Source organism: Dicentrarchus labrax, unplaced genomic scaffold (genome assembly GCF_905237075.1).
Source record: "Dicentrarchus labrax unplaced genomic scaffold, dlabrax2021, whole genome shotgun sequence".
NCBI lineage: Eukaryota > Metazoa > Chordata > Actinopteri > Moronidae > Dicentrarchus > Dicentrarchus labrax.
The window spans coordinates 7900444-7921457 of NW_026136711.1; the positions used below are offsets into that span (position 1 = coordinate 7900444).

At 40.6% G+C, this 21014-nt stretch overlaps 1 protein-coding gene across 8 annotated transcripts in view; it reads left to right on the forward strand.

The window, feature by feature from the left end:
* The window catches only part of iqsec1b (IQ motif and Sec7 domain ArfGEF 1b), a 204830-nt gene that overhangs the window by 58224 nt on the left and 125592 nt on the right, over window positions 1–21014 (forward strand). For 5 of the 8 annotated variants that reach the window (XM_051414946.1, XM_051414933.1, XM_051414935.1 and 2 more), the window contains one exon: window positions 11444–11551. The exons of the other annotated variants lie outside the window; for them this stretch is intronic. In XM_051414946.1, coding sequence (XP_051270906.1) covers window positions 11444–11551 — 108 coding nt within the window. The remainder of the gene's footprint in view (window positions 1–11443; window positions 11552–21014) is intronic. 8 annotated transcript variants of the gene reach the window in all.

A 21014-nucleotide genomic window follows, 5' to 3' on the forward strand; every position in this document is an offset into this window, starting at 1 on the left:
ATGGCCGCAGCATAAGTTAATATTAATCCTTGCAGACAAATACGTTGGTCAAAGTACATTCACTAAAAGTGCTTGTTTCTATGTCTGACAGTATTATGGAAACGATCTCTATACAGATAGACCTTTTGTTAGAGTAAGATCCTTTTGTTTAACCAGAAACAGCCGTTATATCGGTATTGCCCATCACCACACTTAACTGACAAAAACTGCTTACCTCGCAGATCATTGTAATGTCATTAGGGTTTAACATAACTGCAGACTGTTTACTGCCAGTGCAAAATATTCATACTGAACATACTGCAGCAAAATATTCACTGACAACGCATTACATAACATGTCCTGCATTGTCCACTCCTGGCATGATTAACAATTTTATGTTCATGTTATGTTGTGATTATGTAGGCAGGGGAAATGATGTTCGGGAGATTGTGTCCTTGATTAGTTACTGAAACAGGACATGTTGACTTTTCCAGTATGTGATTAAAGCCACAATCTTTCCCTAACCTTAATCAAGTGTTTTAGTAGCCTAAACCTGACACCACATGGGACACAAGCCCAGTGTTTGTACACACACTCATCCACTACCCTCCTCTGTACCTTCACACCAGAAACTGACACAGCACAATTCATTTGTGACCTGAATGTGCACAGTACTTTCAACTGCAAGTTAAAGTTGCCCTGTGGAGTTTTCTTGTAAACAGTTATATTATATATATTTACATTCAGTGTATCTTTGAGGTCATGTTGAAGGCATTTCCTTCCAAATATTTGCAGCATATGATTTTAATCATTTTAAATTGTTCATTGTTTACATCCTTGAATGTCTTCTTCCCTGCCTTTGTTAACACATTGTTAGATTTGTTTGTTTATTGCCATCACACTGTAAAAACTGATGAGTTAGTTGAACTCAAACTGTTTGAGGAAACCGATTGCTTTAAACCATTTAAGTTTATAAACTCCAACAATTTAAACATGAAGAAAATATTTTATTTCAGTACAAATAACTCATTTATTGTTAAGGTAAAGTAAATTAAGGTAATTGTATTTAAAAGTAGTAAGTATATTACACTCATATGCAGCATTTCTCCAAACATATTTAAAATACGTTAACAGAATTATTCTGAATAAAGTAAGAGTAACTTAATCTTCTTTATACAATGTTACCACTTAAATGGAATTTACTCAGTTTTCTTCCACTAAAGCAAATTATTATATTACCTGTCAAAACAGCGGATGTATGATAAATAAATGCAATTAATCAATTATCAAAATGGTAGCCAATTAATTATTTACTATATATGTATAAAGAAAACAAACAAACTAAGTTATCCCAATTCAAATACTGCACAAATATAAGTGAACTAAAAACAACTGAGGTATTACCAGATGTTTTTAGTTCATTTAAATTTGTAATTTGTAATAACTGATTAATTGTACATTGTCTTTATCATAGGTCAGCTATTTTGACAGGTAATATAATAAGCAATTCATTTTTTAATTGGGTTTAATTCATACGAATGACGTTTGGTCTAGTTATGTTAACTTCCTTTTTTTATTAAGATGCTGTTAGGATTTACAGTGCACAGACTTGATCAGTGAAATAGACACCGGCATCAGGATTGTGTATTATGTCAACCATGTCCTTGTGCATGTTTATAATACAAACCAAATGGGGAGTGACTCATTGCTCTATAACACATGTTTGGTTTTTGGGTCTCTTCCAACCCTTTCAATAATTTTTAATTGGTCAGCCACACAAAGTTCGCCAAAATGCATGGCTCTAGTTTAACTTATCCACCACTGTCCCAAACTACAATTTAAACCGTCTCAAAGTAAATGTTGGCCCAGTTATAAAAATGTTTTCTGCATTGAAATTATTTTTCTGATTAAAAGTGATGCGTGGCATAAATAAAATACCATGGAGATGATGATTTATTAAAACGTTTCTTACATAATGCATATTCATTTCTTTATTTATTATTATCTACTTATCATTTATTCAGTTCCCAAACAGTTTTTTTTTTTCCTTTGGTAACATCTCTAAACTTTGTGTTAACATTTCTTTTACATGTCTAAACAGTGTGTGGGTGTGTGCGGCACACATGCGTGAAAAGGCCGCCAGTCTGGCGTGTTCCAATGTGAGGAGGTTACCTATCCATTAAACTAACTCACACTTTTGGAGCGCCCGGATAGCTCATTGGTAGAGCTGGTAACCCATGTACCAAGGCTGAGTCCTTGCTGCAGCGGCTCAGGGTATGACTCTGACCTGTGGCCTATTGTTGTGTTGCTGTTGCATCCCTTCTCTCTTGGGCACACTTCAGCTGTCACTATCGATTAAAGGCAATAAAAGCCCCACATAAGAAAGAAGAAAAACCAAAAACAAATTGACACTTTCAATTCCCTCACTACAGGGGAGACTAGAGGCTACCGTATGTTCTTTGGTACATTACATTGATGACACCAGAAAGCACAAAATCCCACCACCGCTTCGGGGTAGCATTGTAACAGATTTCCCAATCACGGTCTGTTCCCTCGCGTTATTGTGTGTGTGTGTGACAACACTGTATTTTTTTATTCCCAGGTGGTCTATCTTCCATTCCACAACTGTCCCAGAATTTGTTTTTTAATGTCCCTGGTCTTTTTTTCCCCAATCGCCCTCGATTTTATTGATTTTGACCATCACAATTACTTTGGAAAAAAAAAACGGATTTTGGTTGGAAATTTCACTGTTATGAATAATATAAAACTTCCTAGATTGTAAAAAACCCTGTATATGTAATCCATGAGAGAATGACTTCACATGGAACCTTGTAGGTCTTCATTTGTTACGTTAGAGAGCGTATTGCGTGCACTTGCAACAGGCCATGAAACAAAAAGGTGCAGCTCTGTAAAAACAAAGAAGAATGAGCGTTTGAGGCTTTGCCACGTACTGTTTTGTTCAGCGTTCCCCTCCAGTATGTTAGCCTATCCTTCAGGAATTGTAGAGCCAGACGGGCCCACGTTCTTGATTATGCTTATGTGTTACAAGGCCTGTTTGTTTTTCCATTCCTTGATCTGCTCCTGGGGGATAAGGAGATATAGGCCATGAACGCGCTGTGAAGTGGTTGGTTCAGCCTATCAGCACAAAGCTTGCGGTGGTGGTGGTGGTGGCGATGCGCAGCAAAGTGGCCCAGTTGAACACAAAGCCTTCCCTGTAATGCAGATCCCAGCAATCGGCACTCAAAGGCACGATAAACTACAATAATTAATCGTGAGGTTGCCTCTTTTTTATAAGGCAGGCCTCATAACATGGTATGAGCTGGGCAGTGGGCACCATCAGTAATTAAATCTTTCTATTTACTACAGAGCCTCATAAATATCTCACTCTCTAGGCTTCATTGATGTGATGCTGATGAGAGAAATGAGATGGAGAAGATGATAAAGGGAGGGGCGCCACAGCAAAGCTGATTTCCAAAGGCCTCACACTGAAGCAGCAAAGGTTAATTGGATTCTGTCAACATGATATTGTCGGGCGATGTTTAATTCTCTCAGATCTCCTCTTGTGCACCATTGCTTAATTTTCTTCTTCAGAGAAAATAATGGTTTGATCTTGTCATAATCAGTGCACGACAACTTTATGAACCTATCAGGACTTGACAGTGCTCTCTGAGAGCGCAGGAGCAGGGGCTTGTTGTTCCTTCAGATTTCCAGGAATAGTAGAATAAAATAAATTCATACACTCATGCGGAAAAAACAGCTTAGGAATTCAAACATTAGACAATCATGTCCCTCTCTTTGTTGACTAATACCATGAGCAAGTATGCTTACAGAGTTGGGGACACGACGCAGCCTATCTGGCAAAAAGAGAAAGATTTGGATTTCCACATTATATAAAGCAAAACCGCTTAAACCTGCTTTTGGAGAAGCACAGTGCACGGCCGACTGTGTTACATAACTGACGGAAGTACACACTACTCATCCATCAGGGGGAAGTAAAGAGGGGGGTTTGTCCCTGGGATTTGTGTCAACAGAAAAAAGTTTGCACTCTCAGTAGCTTCGTGCTGTGTGTTATAGCGAGGCTCAGACCCTCCCCGTGTTTGTGTTTATCTCTTCCTCGTATGGAGGCTGCTCCTGCTTTGCGCTGACTGATGGATGGTACTGGAGCGGCCGCGGTGGAGCAGCGCAGGCAGGACTGTGTTTCCGGATGAAATGACCTTGGTGTACTGTGCTGATTAAGAGAGGCAGCGTAGGGTATTGACTCCTCACCAACACCATCACCCCTGAAACCTGACCCCCCTCCCTCAGGAAACCAAATGCAGATGATTGTTTTTTGTGCGCAGTCAGTGTGGCTGCACTGACACATGACCCTGAAAAGGAATAACTCACTGACACAACCTGTGCTCACCACTCCTGAGCCTGCACTGTGAGACAGGGCATGTCCTTTTCAACATGTGTCTACTGTAGCTGCAAGGTACAGATGGGTGACAGTTTAAAGGAAAAAAACAACACAAACCTCCCCGTCTCTGGAACCTTCCCCATTCTCCCATTGGTGTTTAATTCAATTCACATCATTTTCATTCTCATCAAACCATTCAATGACCCCCTTATGTCCTATATGAAAGCATCTGTTTTGGTAATGTTTTACTTTGTATAAGGCTAAGCATGTATAGACACAGCACCATTGTTCACAGAGGCATCACGTTGTATTGTAATGCAAAGTATTGATCTGTGACATTTAAGTAAATGTCCATTGTGCTATTCCATGCCGATAACTGATGTGAGAAAACAGCAACTCAGCAGCCACAAAGAAAAGCAAATGATTTATACACACTTAAACTGACAGAAAATCCAAAGATGTCACTGTCTGATTGATGGGTGGGCTCTGGGAAAAGCAGCACAGGGCAATGTGTGCTAAGCACAGAATGCCTGAAAAAGCTGTTTAATGTTTCAGAAAATAAAGCAAAATGAAGCTTGCTGAGGTTGCAGTTTGGTTAGGTTTAGGAAACAGAACTCCAGTTAGTTTATGCAGTTTTCAATAAGTTCTAGTTGAATACTTTTGAAGTACTTGTAACAGTACTTCTGCTTTACTTAACACTAAATGTAAGCTCATTGTTATTTTGAGAACATGTATTAACTGAAGCAGTTGGCATTTCCTAAAACCACAGCAGACACAGTTTGTCCTTCTCTGTGTGTGTTTTCCAGCATAAGCACCCATTATTAAGCTCAATTAGTCCTTGAAACCACTTTTCCAGCCCTCTGACGATTTCAAAGTTTTGGGAGCCAGAGTGTTTAGAGATTGGCATTATGTAAGCAGAGAACCTGCACTCCAGTGATAACAGGAAGCTTATATGGCAGGCAGTGGGAAATCTCCATCCAGCACTTAACCTCCATGGATGAGAGATTATTACTGGCAGCTCTGGGTCGCAAAGGCGCACAACCCATTTGTCCTTGGGGCACGTTTATCCATATGGCACGCTCCTGTTAGATTACATTTTACACAGGGTATTCCCATCACAAGCTGCATCAAAATGCAGTGAGTTCAAGGGTTTACTATTTACGTTTTAGAGGGCAGCCATTTGTTAGAAGTATCTGTCGAGATGATATACAAACATACTGATTATTCACTAGCATAAACTTTGATGTTGAACACTGCTTAGTTTGAATATTGACACCATGATGCTACAATAAAATATAACATATTAATGATTAAATGTGAAGACTTCTCATTGCTCACTGTTAAAAATGATGATGCCAAAAGCACATGCAGTGTGCTCTTTCTGTCTTGGTGTGTTCCAGCGTCTGTCACTTAGTGTGTCTCTTGATGGCCCCTGATTACTGCACTGATGTAAAAGTGGCTGTAATTTGAATGTGCTGCAATTTGGATGAGCAGTTAATTAAAGTTTAGCTGTTATGGTTAACACCACCGCAAGTTCATTTCAGCAGATTCATGATGTTTCATTTCATGCCACTCTGAAACCGCCAAAAAACTATACACATGAATGATTGTCAAAAGGAAAACTCAAGAAATGAATTCATGTCTATCTCATTCTTAGAATCCATAATAAACCGGAATGCAGGAAGGAAATGCTGTTAGTTTTATTTGGTGGAAAACAGCTTTTTCCCGGCTATAACCCACAGACATGTAAGAAGGCTAAACACAAGTTTATCTGTCAAATGTATTGTTCCTGGAAGCGCCATGCCTCTTATCATTTACCTAAACACACAGCAGCAACAGCCCTATTCATGGCCCTCGCAGTCTATGTGAGTTGGGGCGTGCTGCATATTATGCGTAGATCTGAAAATTTCCCGTAAATCAGATGCTGATTGCCATACAAGGCTTACTTCCTCTTTCCACTAGGTGGTAATATGACTAGTAATATAGGCATGTGTATGTATTCAGGGCAGGAGTCTTATCAGACATGGAGTTTGGTGGAGATTGGACAATGTACACTGAAGTTATGACAACTTCCTGTTTAATGGAGAAAATCCGAAACGTGACGCCAAGCCACAGTTCGACGAACAGTCCCAAAGAGGACACATTCTAATGGTGATGGTCTTTAAATTGGCACATATAGAATAGAATTTTTATATTATCAATAATAATAACCCAAGCAGGTTCAATGTAATGTGATAATAATAAGGTAAAGGTAATTCTGATAAAAAGGATAAGTCTGGTGATCCTCAATATTTTTACTAAAGTCAGCAATCCAATGCTAAGACCTAAACCAACAGTGACAGTATCTCCTAACAAGTATTGAGTATGTATCAAAGTCTGACATATCTTCCTCTGTGCCAAAAACTATTAAAAACACATCAATAGGGCACCCGGTTAGCTCAGTCGGTAGAGCTGGCGACCCATATACTGCAGCGGCCCTGGTTCAAGTCCGACCTGCGGCCCTTTGCTGCGTGTCATCCCCTCTCTCTCTACCCACCTTTCCTGTCTGTCTTCAGCTGTCTCTATCAAAAATAAAGGCATAAAGGCCAAAAAAATAATAACTTTAAAAAAAACACATCAATAAGCCACACTGTTGCACTGGGTGACATGTTCCTTCATTACCATGACGAACACACACACTATAGTTTATATACACACAACCTCACACACACCGTCCTGCTGCCCCGAATACTCACTAGAGCACCAAATGAATATTGATCCATGTCAGAAATTAGTCTCCAACAAATGCACTATTTCCTTCTGTTTGAGTAACGTTTGCTAAAAATTACAGTGCACAGGTATTTTAGGAAACTGCTGAGCCTTTTCAATTAAACTATTTGTCAGGTATTTACTGTATATCTTTATGAGGAATGGACTTGAATAACCCAGACACAGTAGGAAAGTCAGAAAATACTGAGAGACAGACTGACAAATTGTTAGTTTTGGTCTTTTCATGGGATTTGTTGATAATAAGAAAAAAAAGATAGAATTATGTCTTATCCTTTTAATATCTGAACGTACAGGTGATGTCAGTTAATGTACAAGAAAGTTGCTATTGACCATTTTACATAATATATATTTCCAAAAATAAAAGTCTCAGTCATCAAGAGGCAGGCTGAATGAAGCCTGGTTACTAAAAACACCCAACTGTCACTCAAAGTGGGAACGCCCTAAATTATGAATAACTAAGAGCAATAACTTTAAGCCTTAATTATTTAAACGGGTGAGTTATATAAATACCCCGTACAGTTGTCATAAACAGGGAAATTAGCTATAGAAACCAAAACCGTTTTTTCTACCAGGCTTAAACATGTTTATTTCTGCTGTAAAGTTGGGCATTTTAATATGGGGCCTCAAGGAGACTGACTCACTTCTGGAGCCAGACTCTAGTGGCCATTTGAGGAACTGCAGTTGTTGTTACTTGCGCGTTGGCTTCATTTTCCACCTACAGAGGTTGCCCCTTGATTAATCTACAAGAGCTACATTTTCTTGATATTTTGGCTACATTCACATTGCAGTTAAATATAGGTGTAAGCACTTCTTACAGTGTGATTGATTATGAAAAAGTGTGACAACGACATTTGAAAACCAGACATTATTAAAACCAGGCAGTCTAATCAGCAATGTATACTCCAACCATCCAACCATCCGATCGCTCATCAGTGGAAAGTAGTCAAAAAATAAAATGTAATGGTCATTTAAAAATGGTGCAGATAATTACTTTAAGTTAGAACACTAGGCAGAAGTTCTTTAATGGAAGAAAATTTCCACAATATATTCTGTTTTTAATCCAAAAAATATGGTGTGGTAGTCAAAAAAAACATCATCCTGCTTCTGGGCTGTACTGTCCTCATAAATCAAAAAAAGTTAAAATAGCTGGAGCCTCTTGTAGGGGTTGGCCGAAATGCCAGTGCTTGTTGGAAAGAGTGTCTGATCACACTAAACCCACAGTGTTCCTCTCCAAAGTCATCATCCCTTCTAGGCTGAACCATCGTTGTTATTCCCCCCGTCTTGTTCTTTTCTCAGGCTAATCACAGTGATCTCTTTAGTGCTCATTTTTATATCAGCCTTAACCAACTCTCTTGAAGTTAATGCTTCCCCGACTGTCCACCTTGAAGGTTTATGAGTTCATCAAGACCGACTTAAATGCTCCTTAATTCCCAGCGCCAAGCAGTAAAGTGCCAAACAGTTGGGAGCATCTGGGTTTCAGTTTTGCATTATAGCGCTGCCACTTGCAAAGCTCTTTAGAGCAGAAAATGTTTGGTTTCCCTCTGTGATTGTTTTGATGCTTGTGTGTCTTTGAGACACAGGCGCTGTTGTCGCTGCTATTAGAAAAGAACACGTTTGGGAAAAAAAAAAAAAATCTATTTGAGCAGAATGACTTTGCAAGAACTTACTTTTTCCCAGGAAAGAACACAGAACATTTCACCGTGAAAACACCAGGCAAGGTAACTCTCCCTGGCAGTGTTTGCTGTGATGTGTTGTGAAGGTACAGTAGGACTGGCCTGCAGCAAAGAGCAGGCTAAAGTCGTCCAGAGGCAAAAGTCTGCATCAGTCCTCCCTGGGGGATGCTTCAATGACAAGTGGCTGCTTCTTCCATTACTCAGCCAGCCACAGCAATTAAACAGCAAGAGATGTATAGGTGTTCTCCCTCCCTTGTGCTTTATTTGTCCAGTAAAGGTTTACCTGGACTCTGCTCCCTGCATCTGTCCCAAACAAAATTGACAGAAAGTTGACTCTCCTCGCCGGAAAATGGCAGCAGGTGCATTTTGGGTGCATTTTCTTCTTTCTTGTACACTTGCAGTCTTGCAAGTAGTGACTGTATATTCTTAGAAGCAAAGTAGTGTAAAGTTTTTATATCGCCACAAAGCTCTTAGGGAGGAGGCTGGGGTGGATGGCTGGATGTTCAAAGTGCCTGACTGGAAGACAGCACAGACCGCAGTTCATGACCTGTCTGGCACCGACGATAAATGTTTGTTTCCTTTAACCATTACCACAGTCTTTCTCTAAACTTACCAAGTAATTTTAGTTGACTAAACTTAAGAAAACCTTAAGCATAGATGTGGCAAGTCAGAAAACCCTAATATAAACCAGTACTGACAAACATTGCCGTCCTGCAAAAGATGCCAGATCGTTGAGAATTAAAACTTGAAAAATCTTTACATCACTTGTACAATTACAAAGTCTTCTCTGTCATAGACATTTTTTTTTGTGGAGATGACCCAGTTTTACTCCGACGTCGTCAAATATTCCCACCGGGTCAGTGGCCCTGTAGGTATCCTTCTCGAGCCCTTTTTGGTTGTGCCAACAAAGTCTGGTGACGTAGTATTAAGAGTGAGAAAGTCTGCTTATGGAGGTGGTGGGGTGAATGGATGGCTCAAATACAGGACTTTAACCCACGAGACTGCTGTTGGTGTCACGAGTGAAAACCAAATGCAAAGAATTTCTTTTAGGTTACATAATGTACGTAACATAACTGACGATCTTTTCCTTAACCTACCAATAGTTTTTGTGCCTAAACCTAACCGAACTGCAACTCTGCCACAACGTTAATCGTGCTAGCTTTATTTTAAAAGTCTAACTGGATAATTATTGTTAACTTGACTAATGTTTGCATACATCGAATATTTTTTCTTGCTAATTTGACCAGTGGATGTCCTGAATGTCCAGAAATGATGCTTAAAGCAAACCTACAACGTCCGATTTGGAAGCCACTGACCAATTTGGCAGTATTTGAGGAGTTGGGAGTGAGAATGTGTTGGCTGAGAGGATTCTCAGTGGTCAGAGGCAGCATGAATTACAGCTTGTCAAAAGACATTAAAAAATCAGTAAACATTTTATATTAAACATTAAAACCATCAGAAATTACAGTCAGAATTTGTGGTATTGGGAAGTTGGCATGCTAGCTGGCTAGTTTGACCCTCTGGAGTGTGCGGTCATGTTTTTGACATTTTGGAACATCTGTTTTTACATTGGCCTTTGCTTACTGCACCTGGCTGTTTTATTGATTTAACACATTTCTCTTTGTATATTAGTGTAAATATTATTAGGTATTTCATTACCTTTGGCATGGCAGGCTAGCTGCTTCCCCCTGCTTCCAGGTTTTATGCTAAGCTAGGCTAACCATGTCCTGATTCCAGCTCTGTACTTGTCACAGAAATGAAATGATCAATCTCCTCATCTCACTAATGGAGAGAACACATGCATATAAAAAAAAAATGATTCACAATGAACCGGTCATTGTGTGACAGGTGTGTAGAGTAAAGCAAAATTAGATCGTCACTTTTTTTCCACTTTACAGACCTCAATGATACTTTGATTAAAATGTCCACTGAAATATATATATACTTTAGACAGCTTTTATCTGTTTGTGTGTGTGTTATTTGCCATACTGTAATTTATCTGCTAAAATATGACAACATGTATTGTTGGCAGTTCCTGTACTGGCACTTCAGAGATTATAACGTGGAAGGTCATTATGCTAACAAGCTAGATAACAAAGTAATTTTAATCTGCTTCCTCCTGTCTCGTGCTTTCTTCCTGTTCATATCTGTTCTCCACAGCCTCTGTTGTCGTCTCACATTACACTCAGCCTGGTACATTCTGATCATGTCTAATCTCCTGCCCCTCTCTCTCCTCCTCCTCCTCCTCCTCTTCCTCGCCGTCCTCCTCCTCCTCCTCTCTGCTCCCTACCTGGCACTGAGCTCTGTGTGCTGATTTAGCCCGTTGTGATAATGCATATATGAGAGTTCCCGGCCCTGATTTGAAGGCATTAAAATGCTGCGGGCAGTGGACAGAAGTAATCTCTCTCTTTCTGCCAAATGCAACCTTCAGCGAGGTGGGAGTTAGCATGCATACGGACCCCCTCTCTGGCATACAGTGCGCCACCATTCATGCCGAAACAGAAACTTTATCCATGCATCACCTGCTGTCTGATTTTGAATGAAAATATGCTACTTTATTTTCTTGAACTTCATGAAATGTGCATTATGAACCGCCTCAATGTGCCTCTCTCTTTTTATGTTTCAGGCGACACGCCTCATTTCCCGTAGAAGTCTCAGAGATCCCTCTAAAGCTTATTGCCCCTCCATGTAGAAGAAGTTACCCCTGTCGCAAATGGAAGTCTGCATCTTTTGGGTAAATTGAAGGGTTTTTATTGAAGTCACCTTTTCTTCATCAGACCACAACTCTCTAAGCCCATTTCCTGACAGTCTATCTCATTACAACAGCCTCTGTCCTGGTGCCAGTTTACAGTATCACTCTGTTTATCAGCCTGATAAAACATCTAATTTCTGACCTTGCCATTCCCCATGCTGCTGTTGAGTGTTTTCTTTGTCTGTCAGTCTTTTCCTTTTCCTTGTGAGGACTTCCACCACCCACTGTGCACAAGCTGGTGGGTGGCCTCCTCAGCCTCCAAATCCACTCAGATAGAAAATGAACAACACCCACCGCAACCACAGATGTGAAGTAGAAGCGCAGTAGGGGAACGGACTACTTTCTGGGATAGAGCTGGCGGAACACACCCCTGTGATGTGCATCTCTTCCCTCTATCTTTCAGGATTACAAGTAGTGAAAGAGTTGATATCTTAGAAAATGAGTGACATGCCTTGCTGCACTTTATAAATACTCCCCCATGCTGCTACAACTTTTTAGATTACTGCGAGCAGCGCGTTGGCATAAAGCATCTTGCGGCACATACAGTACAGCAGAGCCCTGCCCAGCTGTCCATGCAGTCCTCCTCTCTGTGGATGCTTTTTCCTTGGCGTTCATAACAGCTGCTCAGCGAGGCCCTGAGAGCTCCTCAGCAAATGAGGAGAGATAGGGAGAGATGAAAACCCTGAGAGCATTGAGCAGTGGGACATAGGCTTCAAAAGCTTCATGGCAATTTCAAAGGGTTTTTATTCTTGACGCCACGCTCGCTATATATATGGAGTATCCAGCACTGAGCTTGAGAGCAATTCTTAAACGCAGGTTTGGGGGTTGGAAAAGACATACAAAAATGTCACCCTATAGGCTTTTGCCTGGGGAGGAAGGAGATAGTGGAAGCCCTAATGAGTCTTGTTTGTTCACCATGTTTATTGATTCTAATTAGCTGTGGAGATGAAGAGAGTACGAAGAATGAGTGCTAAACACTTGTGATTACATTGAGGTCTTGAGCTGTCCCACTCTATTAAGAAGTATTTACCTAAGAACATAAAGAACAAGTGCACATCAATTACAGTTGCCCAGGGAGTTGTGTTCCGAATGACGTCCGGGTCAAGCTGGAACTTACAATAGGAGGTAGGTGTGTAGTTTGGATAACGAATGCAATTATGTTAAACCCCTGAGAGGCACGGAGGAAGTGACACATTGCTTCAGGTAAAATCACACTGCGAAGCAATATGCGGCTGTACAGTGAAGCAGCTTTAGAGACAGATCATTGGGCTTTTATATTTGGCAGATACAAGATTAAAGGTGTCAGCAGCAGGAAAAGGTAACAGCGAGAGATAAGAATACTCTTCTTTTGGATTTTTGTGCTCATATACGTGCAGATCCATGGTGATGGTGCTCTTTCCTCAACATTATTACATTGCTTCCATTTTGATGATTGAAACTAGGAGATCAAGCAGAGAATTTATTTTTTTTCTCAGCACTTGAGTAGAAAGTACAAAATTAACATTAAAGCTGCATTAATTGATCTCGATAGCCTTTGGCCAGTCCGAAAAGCCGTAAACTCAACATTAACATATTATCTCACAAACTAGCTAGTTACATTAGCTTTCATTTAGAGCTGGTGTTTCTGGCTACCTACAGTAATTAACCCTTTTTGCTTAGTTTTGGTCTTTAACCTCTCGCTTCTAGCTCCACCAGCTAGATGCTAACTTTATCTGTCTGCTTGACAGTTGCCGTACTGTGGGGATTTTACCCTGAAAACTGCAGCTAGAAACAAAGTTGATAAGAGTTGTAATACTAAACCAAAACAGTAAAGCTGTGGGGCCGTAAAACCAAAACAATAAGCTAAAAGACACCAATATGCTTCATAGAACACAAGGGAACTGCAGAGTTTGGTTATACAGTATTCTCATCTTTCACATCACAGCTAGTCATTATTTCAGTTGGTAATATAAAAATATTCATTTGTGTGGCTTTTAAAAAGGCTAGCTTGTGCATTTATGTATTTATGCATGCCTTATAAGGCAAGAAGTTGAACAAACATTTTAGAAACTTGCCAAGCTTTTTCTTTTTTAGGCAAGTTAACAAGTTCTCCAAATGACATACTAAGTCATCCAAATTGGTTTGCAAGTGAAAAGTTGGAGATAAATGTAAAACATGAGAGCACTATTTACTTACATTGCCTGTCAAAGCTCCTGCCTGTAAGCAATTACAATGATGTAGCTTTATTTGAGCAGTGTCTTCCATTTACCCTGTAAGATGTGCACAAAACAGGACAAATTAGTTTCGTACACTGAGGGAAACTTAATTCTGTGGAGAATCGTTCCAGCTTCTATCCAGTCATTGGACATCCATAAAATCTGTCCAACCAAGTGTAAAACAATTTACTGGACTGAAACTGAACTGAAGTCTGCCTTTCCTGACTGAGCAGGGCCAATAGCAGAGTTGATCACTACTAGAACTGCTCAGATACGTTGCAAGAAACAAAACGGTTAAGTCAATGATGAAAAGGAAAAAAATAACCTAGAAAGGTCCTATGAATCTAATATGATATGATACACCAACACCAATCAGCCATAACATTGTGAGCACTGACAGGTGAAGTGAATAACACTGATTATCTGGTTATCGTAGCACCTGTCAATGGATGGAATATATTAGGCAGCTAGTGAACATTTTGTCTTCAAAGTTGATGTAGGAAAAATTGTGATGGTTAGACGACTGGGTCAGAGCATCTCCAAAACTGCAGCTCTTGTGAGGTGTTCCTGGTCTGCAGTGGTCAAAGTGGTCCAAGGAAGGAAAAGCGGTGAACCGGGGACAGGGTCATAGTCGGCCAAGGCTCACTGATGCACGTGGGGAGTGAAGGCTGCCCCGTGTGACCAACAGATGAGCTACTGTAGCTCAAACTGCTGAAACAGTTAATACTGGTTCTGATAGAAAGGGGTCAGAACACACAGTACATCACAGTTTGTTGGTATGGAGCTGCATAACATTAGATAGTCAAGCACTAACTTTAAACCTCAGCTTTTAAGAAAAATTTAAACATCTGTAATTATATGTCAAGCGGCTCTACACTAGTTTAACTCCCAATAGTGGCTGTGTAGCTTAGCTATTTTCAAAATTAAAACTTCTTCTGATTCAAGAAATAATTAAGCCGTGGGCTGGTTTGACAGCACGGAGCAGAGAAAAGGATGTGACAGCAGCCAACCTGTACCGTAAGAGGCCAGCAGCACTGGAGAGCTGCTCAGTCGGCCAGAAGCTGGTCTGGTGCCGGTCCCGTTCACATCCTGCTCCATTTTGTTAATCCCTTACTGCATGAGGGGCAGTTAAACAGAGCCAGAAAACAACCTTCCACATCACTGGTAATATGTTTCCAAGCTTCTGAACAGCTACCTGGTGTGGTGTTGTCAGTTGTTTCCAAGGTCAACAATGAACAGCTATATATATAGTTTGGTCATATTGCTGTAGTTTACAATAACTTTGTCTGAGCATCCATCTTTATAGGAAATATATTTATTCATCTCTGAAGTTGTACAAGCTCTATTTTCTGTAAGCGAGTGTAAAGCATTGGAACCATTATATTCTGCATGGGTATGTTAACGTGCTGTTTCGACTCAGGTGTGCAGTAATGTTTGCCAACGCAGCCCCTCAGAGAAACCATCTTCTGTCTCAGCATATTGCCAGGCTTAAAAAAGTCATTTTGAGTTTGGAAAAAACCCTTGGAGCTCCACAGAATTTCCAGCCACATATGGGAAGACAATATGTTCATTTTTCATTGTGGTCTGCTTTTTCCTTTGATCTGGTGTTCTTTTTGCTTTTTTAATGAAAGCTCAGCGAGGGTAACTGCAGGCTTTCAAAGCCTTCCAATGTCTGATGTTAGTGTGTTGTATTTGTTGATATGGTCTCTGCCCAGTGGTGTCCAGATTATACTTCCAGTTTGCATGGTGTGGATGGTGTGAAGAAGAATGCTGCTAGTGATCTGTGTAAATGGCTTTTCTGTAAACCCTGTCTCCACAGTCCAGAAAAGACAGTTTGTTGTTGAAACTGATGTAACTCCCTCTCTAGGGTTTCATCCATGTGCACCTTGTCTACAATGGTGGACACCAGTGAACCTGTGGTGCTGTCATGTTTCTCTTTTTACTTGAAATATCTTGGCTTCAAGCACAGATTCAACAAAGAGCACACCTGGTCTGGGTTAAATTTCAGTCTGTTCTTTCCTGATGAGCTCTCTTACTGTCTGCACTGCTGATGTCTCTGCCAAATATTCTGTCATCAGCTTCCATTTATTTTTTTTAAACTTGCAGACACAGTCCCCAAACCTTTGTATTTGATGTATAGTGTTACTACACATAGTTAGGGTAGTGGGGTGAGCTGCGATGAATGGCACAAACAAGGATAACGACACACCCTTTTAGACAGTCTCTCCATGAATGCATTTGTGGGCTTCCACTGGTTCTGAAGACAAAAAGAAAGCGTAAGAGACACCTGGCCAATCAACGCCTTAAGTGAAGGTGTTTGTTGGATTGTTGCTTTCGGAAAAGTACAAATAATATTGGATGCACACAATTCTAATGTCGGATAGGGATGGTAGAGGTTGCACACACTGTTTGACGATCAGACAAGCACTCTGAAGCTAAGATCGTGTGGATAAAGTGATGGTCCTTGATAATCGTCATCCATCTTTTCCTGTGGTTTACAAAGGTTATGGTGTTGGACAGAGCTTCCTCAGATGATATTGCTCTGCTGGATGACTAATTATGTGGCAGCTGATTAACTAGGTCTTCACTGGTCCAAAACGTTGAATCAGACATGCATTCATTAAATTAAAAAAGGGTATCCAAGTACAGTCAGACCAGATCCAAATAAACCTGAGGATAATTAGATCCAATCTAAAATGTAGTCGACCTGAACATACCCTAAATAGAGAGCGAATCCGGTCTGATTCAGATCCTGGGACCGTTCTTGGTTCCCGAGAACTGTTTGGCGCTGTGAAGCCTCAAATACACTTGAATAGTAAAGCTGAATCCCTAAGCTTAAACTCTCTTCCTCAGCTTGCAAAGGTATTTGTCTGACAAGTTCTTTAACCATGTGTTCTTGTCAACCTCTTGTATCCGACTGTGCCCCTCCCACCAACATCTGTGTCTCTGGGTCTCAGTGTTGTTGGCTCAGGAAAGAAAGCAAAGATGCAAATGTGTTCCTTTGTCCCTCTTTGCTGACTTGTGGAGTAAGCTGTGCATGTTTAATGAAGTCTGACCAGCACTGTGGTGTTGCCCCAGGTAGTCTCAATACAACACCAACCTCTAATGCAGTTGTCGGTCTTTTACAATTAGGACCTTGGTGGTGAAAGTAAATGGTCTCATCTGTTCATTCTGCTGTTGTTCTGCAGCTCTTTACAAAATGTTTTGAGAAGTGAAGGAGTGTAGAAAGGGGGATTAGCTTCTTATTGTTTTCCCCATGGTTATTGAAGCCATAGTGCATATTGACAGTGCATATTGCTATGCTTCCATTATATCTGCATTTGGACCAAGGTCTTATTCATCTTTTTATAAGACTGTAAAATATGCACAGTGACGTACGAGGGACACTTGATTATAATTCAATATATTTAGCTTTTTGGCTCTTTTTGCATCTGTTTCAGGATATGTTCAATAGGGAGTAAGTCATTCAAATTACTTATGAGCTGAACTCTTAATAGTCAAGGTGAAGAAAAAACACGTGCGCTGTCAGTTTCTGACTTTATCAGGATCAACTAAGAAATAATCAGCAGTTTTTCATCTCCCTTTCAGGGCTTTTCTATATGTCTATTTCAAAACAAAAAATCGTCCTGTCAGTCCAAAGTTGCTTAATTCAGTCCACGGACTGCCTGATGCAACAAAATATTAATTTGCCCCTGGCTTACGTTGGTATTATTTTGTGCTGAGATGCATAGTGAGTTGCTAGTTTACTGAACCCACGATACCCTTGACAAATGGCTGCGCTGCTTTGCCTCTGAAGTGGGATGGGAGTGGCTGTGTGTGCGTGTGTGTGATCAGCATGCAGGCTGTGTAGGGGGAAAGTTAGCCTCACACCACTCAGTCGACTGTGCCTTCATTTCATCTAGGCACGCTTTGATGTCGACTGGCTCACTGATGTATCCGTCCCCTCCCAAATCATCGCCCTACATCATTATACTTGTCAGTGGCTTATGTTTCCATTCTGTACATTCTCTATCTCTGCTGCACCAACTGTTGTCATCCTTGCATTTAAAAAAATTGTCATTACCGGCCTGCTCTCAGATTGCATGGAAGCCATTCAGAATAATAGAGTGTTACTTGGGTTTTAGTTGTCTCTGCACCCACAGCTCCTGATTATGAAGCCACTGTCTGCTCTCCATCCTGGAAGCAGCTATTGTTTTGTTTGTAATTAAAATCATGTCCAATTTTCTACGTGGCGCCGGGGCTTGGGAAAAGTTGCGGGTTGCTCCTTGCATCTGTGCGATTGTTTGGGATTGTGACGCAGCATTCGGCACATTCAGCTGGATGGTATTTATAAATAACCACAATGTCTGTCATTGGAGCTGGGGGAGTATTTATAGATTTCTGTGAATACTCTGCCCCAGTTGCATTCATTTGAACACAAGCAGGCGTCGGCAGGAATACATCCTCCCTCACCTGAGTGGGTGGCCTTTACTGAACACATCTTTAACACTGTTAAATTACATTACGTGTGCTTTGTTTCCCATTGTCACTTTATGCCTTCTAATAGGAAAGTGACAACTTTAGAGAGGCAGTCCAGATATTTTACCCATAAATGTCAGTTTACTCAACCCCACAGATTTGTAATGTTTTACATTACACTGTGATGCCTTCAGCTCTATTCAGTTAAAAGGCGTATTGGGCGAAGGTAAATTCTAACGTTGTCAAATTTAACGTTATAAATGTCGTTTTTGGCAAGACACTTAAAAACATGCGTTTGAAAGAGAAATGTGTTTCACATTAACAACTAAATACATATTAGAGAGGGAATTATGACCTTTTTAACTTTCTAACACTAGTTCTAAACAGCTTACAATAATACTTAAAACTACCAATGGCAAGTGGATTTTTAATAAAGACAGTGACAAGACCAAAAAGTTTAGTGAGTGAGTTTGTTGTTACTTTGTTATTTAGTAAAGTATACAAAAACAATAAGGAACAGCTTGAATGCAGCTGATTTTTTTTTTCTTAATGCATTGCAGAGCTATTCATCTGCGTTATCCAGGAAAATGCAAGCATTGGATCGATAATAAATGGGGATCTGGTCAGGACCTTATTATATATTATATTATTATATACGAATAGGGGATCCAGAATCATGGAATTTCTCTGGTATTGGTCGACTACTACATTTTTGGTATCATGACATTCCTAAAGGCAAGTATTACAATAAAGACGACAATAAAGAAAAAGGATAACATTTAGATGGTTTACACTGACTTTGGGACGTTCAAAATAATTTTTCAGGACGCTGGTGAGAAAGCCATATTCAATAAAGTCTGACCAGCACTGTGGTGTTGCCTCAGGTAGTCTCAATACTACACCAACCTCTAATGCAGTTGTCTTTTACAATTAGGACCTTGGTGGTAAAATTAAATTGTCTGGGGCTCTTTACAAAATGTTTTGAGAAGTGAAGGAGTGTAGAAAGGGGGATTAGCTGCTTATTTTTCTCCACAGTTATTGAAGCCTTTGTGGATATTCCTCTGCTTCCATTATATCTGTATTTGTACCCAGGTCTCAGATATCTTTTATAAGATTGTAAAATATGCACAGTGATGCACGAGGGACACACTTGATTATTAATCCATGATTCTCAATATCCTATCTGGTATCATGGTCATAATGTCCCTGATTTAGGGACGTTCAAAATGATTTTTCAGAACGGTGGTGAAAAAGTCTTCTTCAGCATACAGAGGATGTGACGCATTGGTGTGGACGATTTTGTCAGAGCTGGTCTGAGTGAGTAATGTGAGTAATTAATTAGCTTGTGCTTGCATCATCCAGGTTTTCTAAGCTTGAGCTATTTCAGGGACTCAAAGGCAGGATATTTTGACATCTTGCAGTGCACTAGAATGCCGCGTTGTTTGGATAGTTGTGTACCACATGGTCAGTCTCAAATACGGCAGAAGGAACACCTCATTCTCTCTACTTCTTCCACATGTGTGGAAATACGATTTTGTGTGGCCACAAGCAAGTTTCATGTTTTTCAATTTAAATGATTTTTCCCACTAATGAAAGGATTCTTCCATCCCAGCCAATGGAGATAAGGATTGTGTGATGGATCCCAGCATTCAGGTCTGTTCCTGCCAAAGACACTACAGTGAGGCGAGCTAGCTGTCAAGGCCTTGCTGCACGCTCAGCTGAGTCCTGATCAAGACCACCCACTGGACTGAAGCACTCTCTTACTGTAGGTTTCACATCAGGGAGGGTGACTGCACAAACACAACCAAAGCCTCCTCTGCTTATATTGCCCTGCATTTATCTGATTGCATTTAACTTTTTTTAAAGTTGTTTCATCAGAATATAACACAAAGGATGTATGTGGGTGATACATAATTACTATGTTGCAGCTACATCAGCATAATCTCCCATCATCCTCACTAGAATAGAATAGAAAAGGCTGCTTTGTTTGTGCTTTTAAAGTAAGAAAAACTAATGAGCATCTTTGATTTACACTAATGGGTTTGTTTGTATTATCTCAATTATTGTCTCGTGTTAATTTCCTCTCAGACTCCCACAACTGTAGTCTCCTGCCTGTATAGGAGCTAGCTGATGCCCAACGTACAGGGACCAAGCAGACTAGCAGTGCTCCTTCCCCTAGGCTAAAGCTGCCAATGATGGAAGGCAGGCAGCGGGAAAGGAGCGCTAATTCATCACTGTTAAAGGCTGGGTAATAGGTCCGCACCAGTGGCTGGGCTATCACAGGCCTGACGCCTCCAAAAGGCAGTTAATTAACTTTCCATCGGCTGTGAGAGGACACATGAGTATGTGCGAGCTCGGCCGACAGCCCCATGATGCAGCCCGTGGAGCGACGATGTGTGAGGTCCAAACCACAGCCCAGCCGGGAGGCTGAGCTCACCAGCAGGAACCACACCGGGAGTTTCTGGAGGACATATTGCCGCTCTGTCAGTTTCGAGCCGGATCCACACAGATAAATGCCCAGATTATTTACATAATGGTTCCTTCAGCTTCCCCCTGTGCCTACTTTTGGGGCTCTAAAATATTTAGTTTAGCAGAGAATGAAAGAGATGGGTTTTTCTTTTGTTTTACATCCAAACTCCACAGGAATTTGCACTCAAAACCAGGCTGTTTTTTCTAAAGCATTTCAGTATATTCAGAGATGAATACCAACAGGTGGGCTTTGTAGTGTTTTTCCTTCCTAAAATGTGAAGCTTGAGGCCATGTGACCATCATTGTCCATAGCTGATTATTTA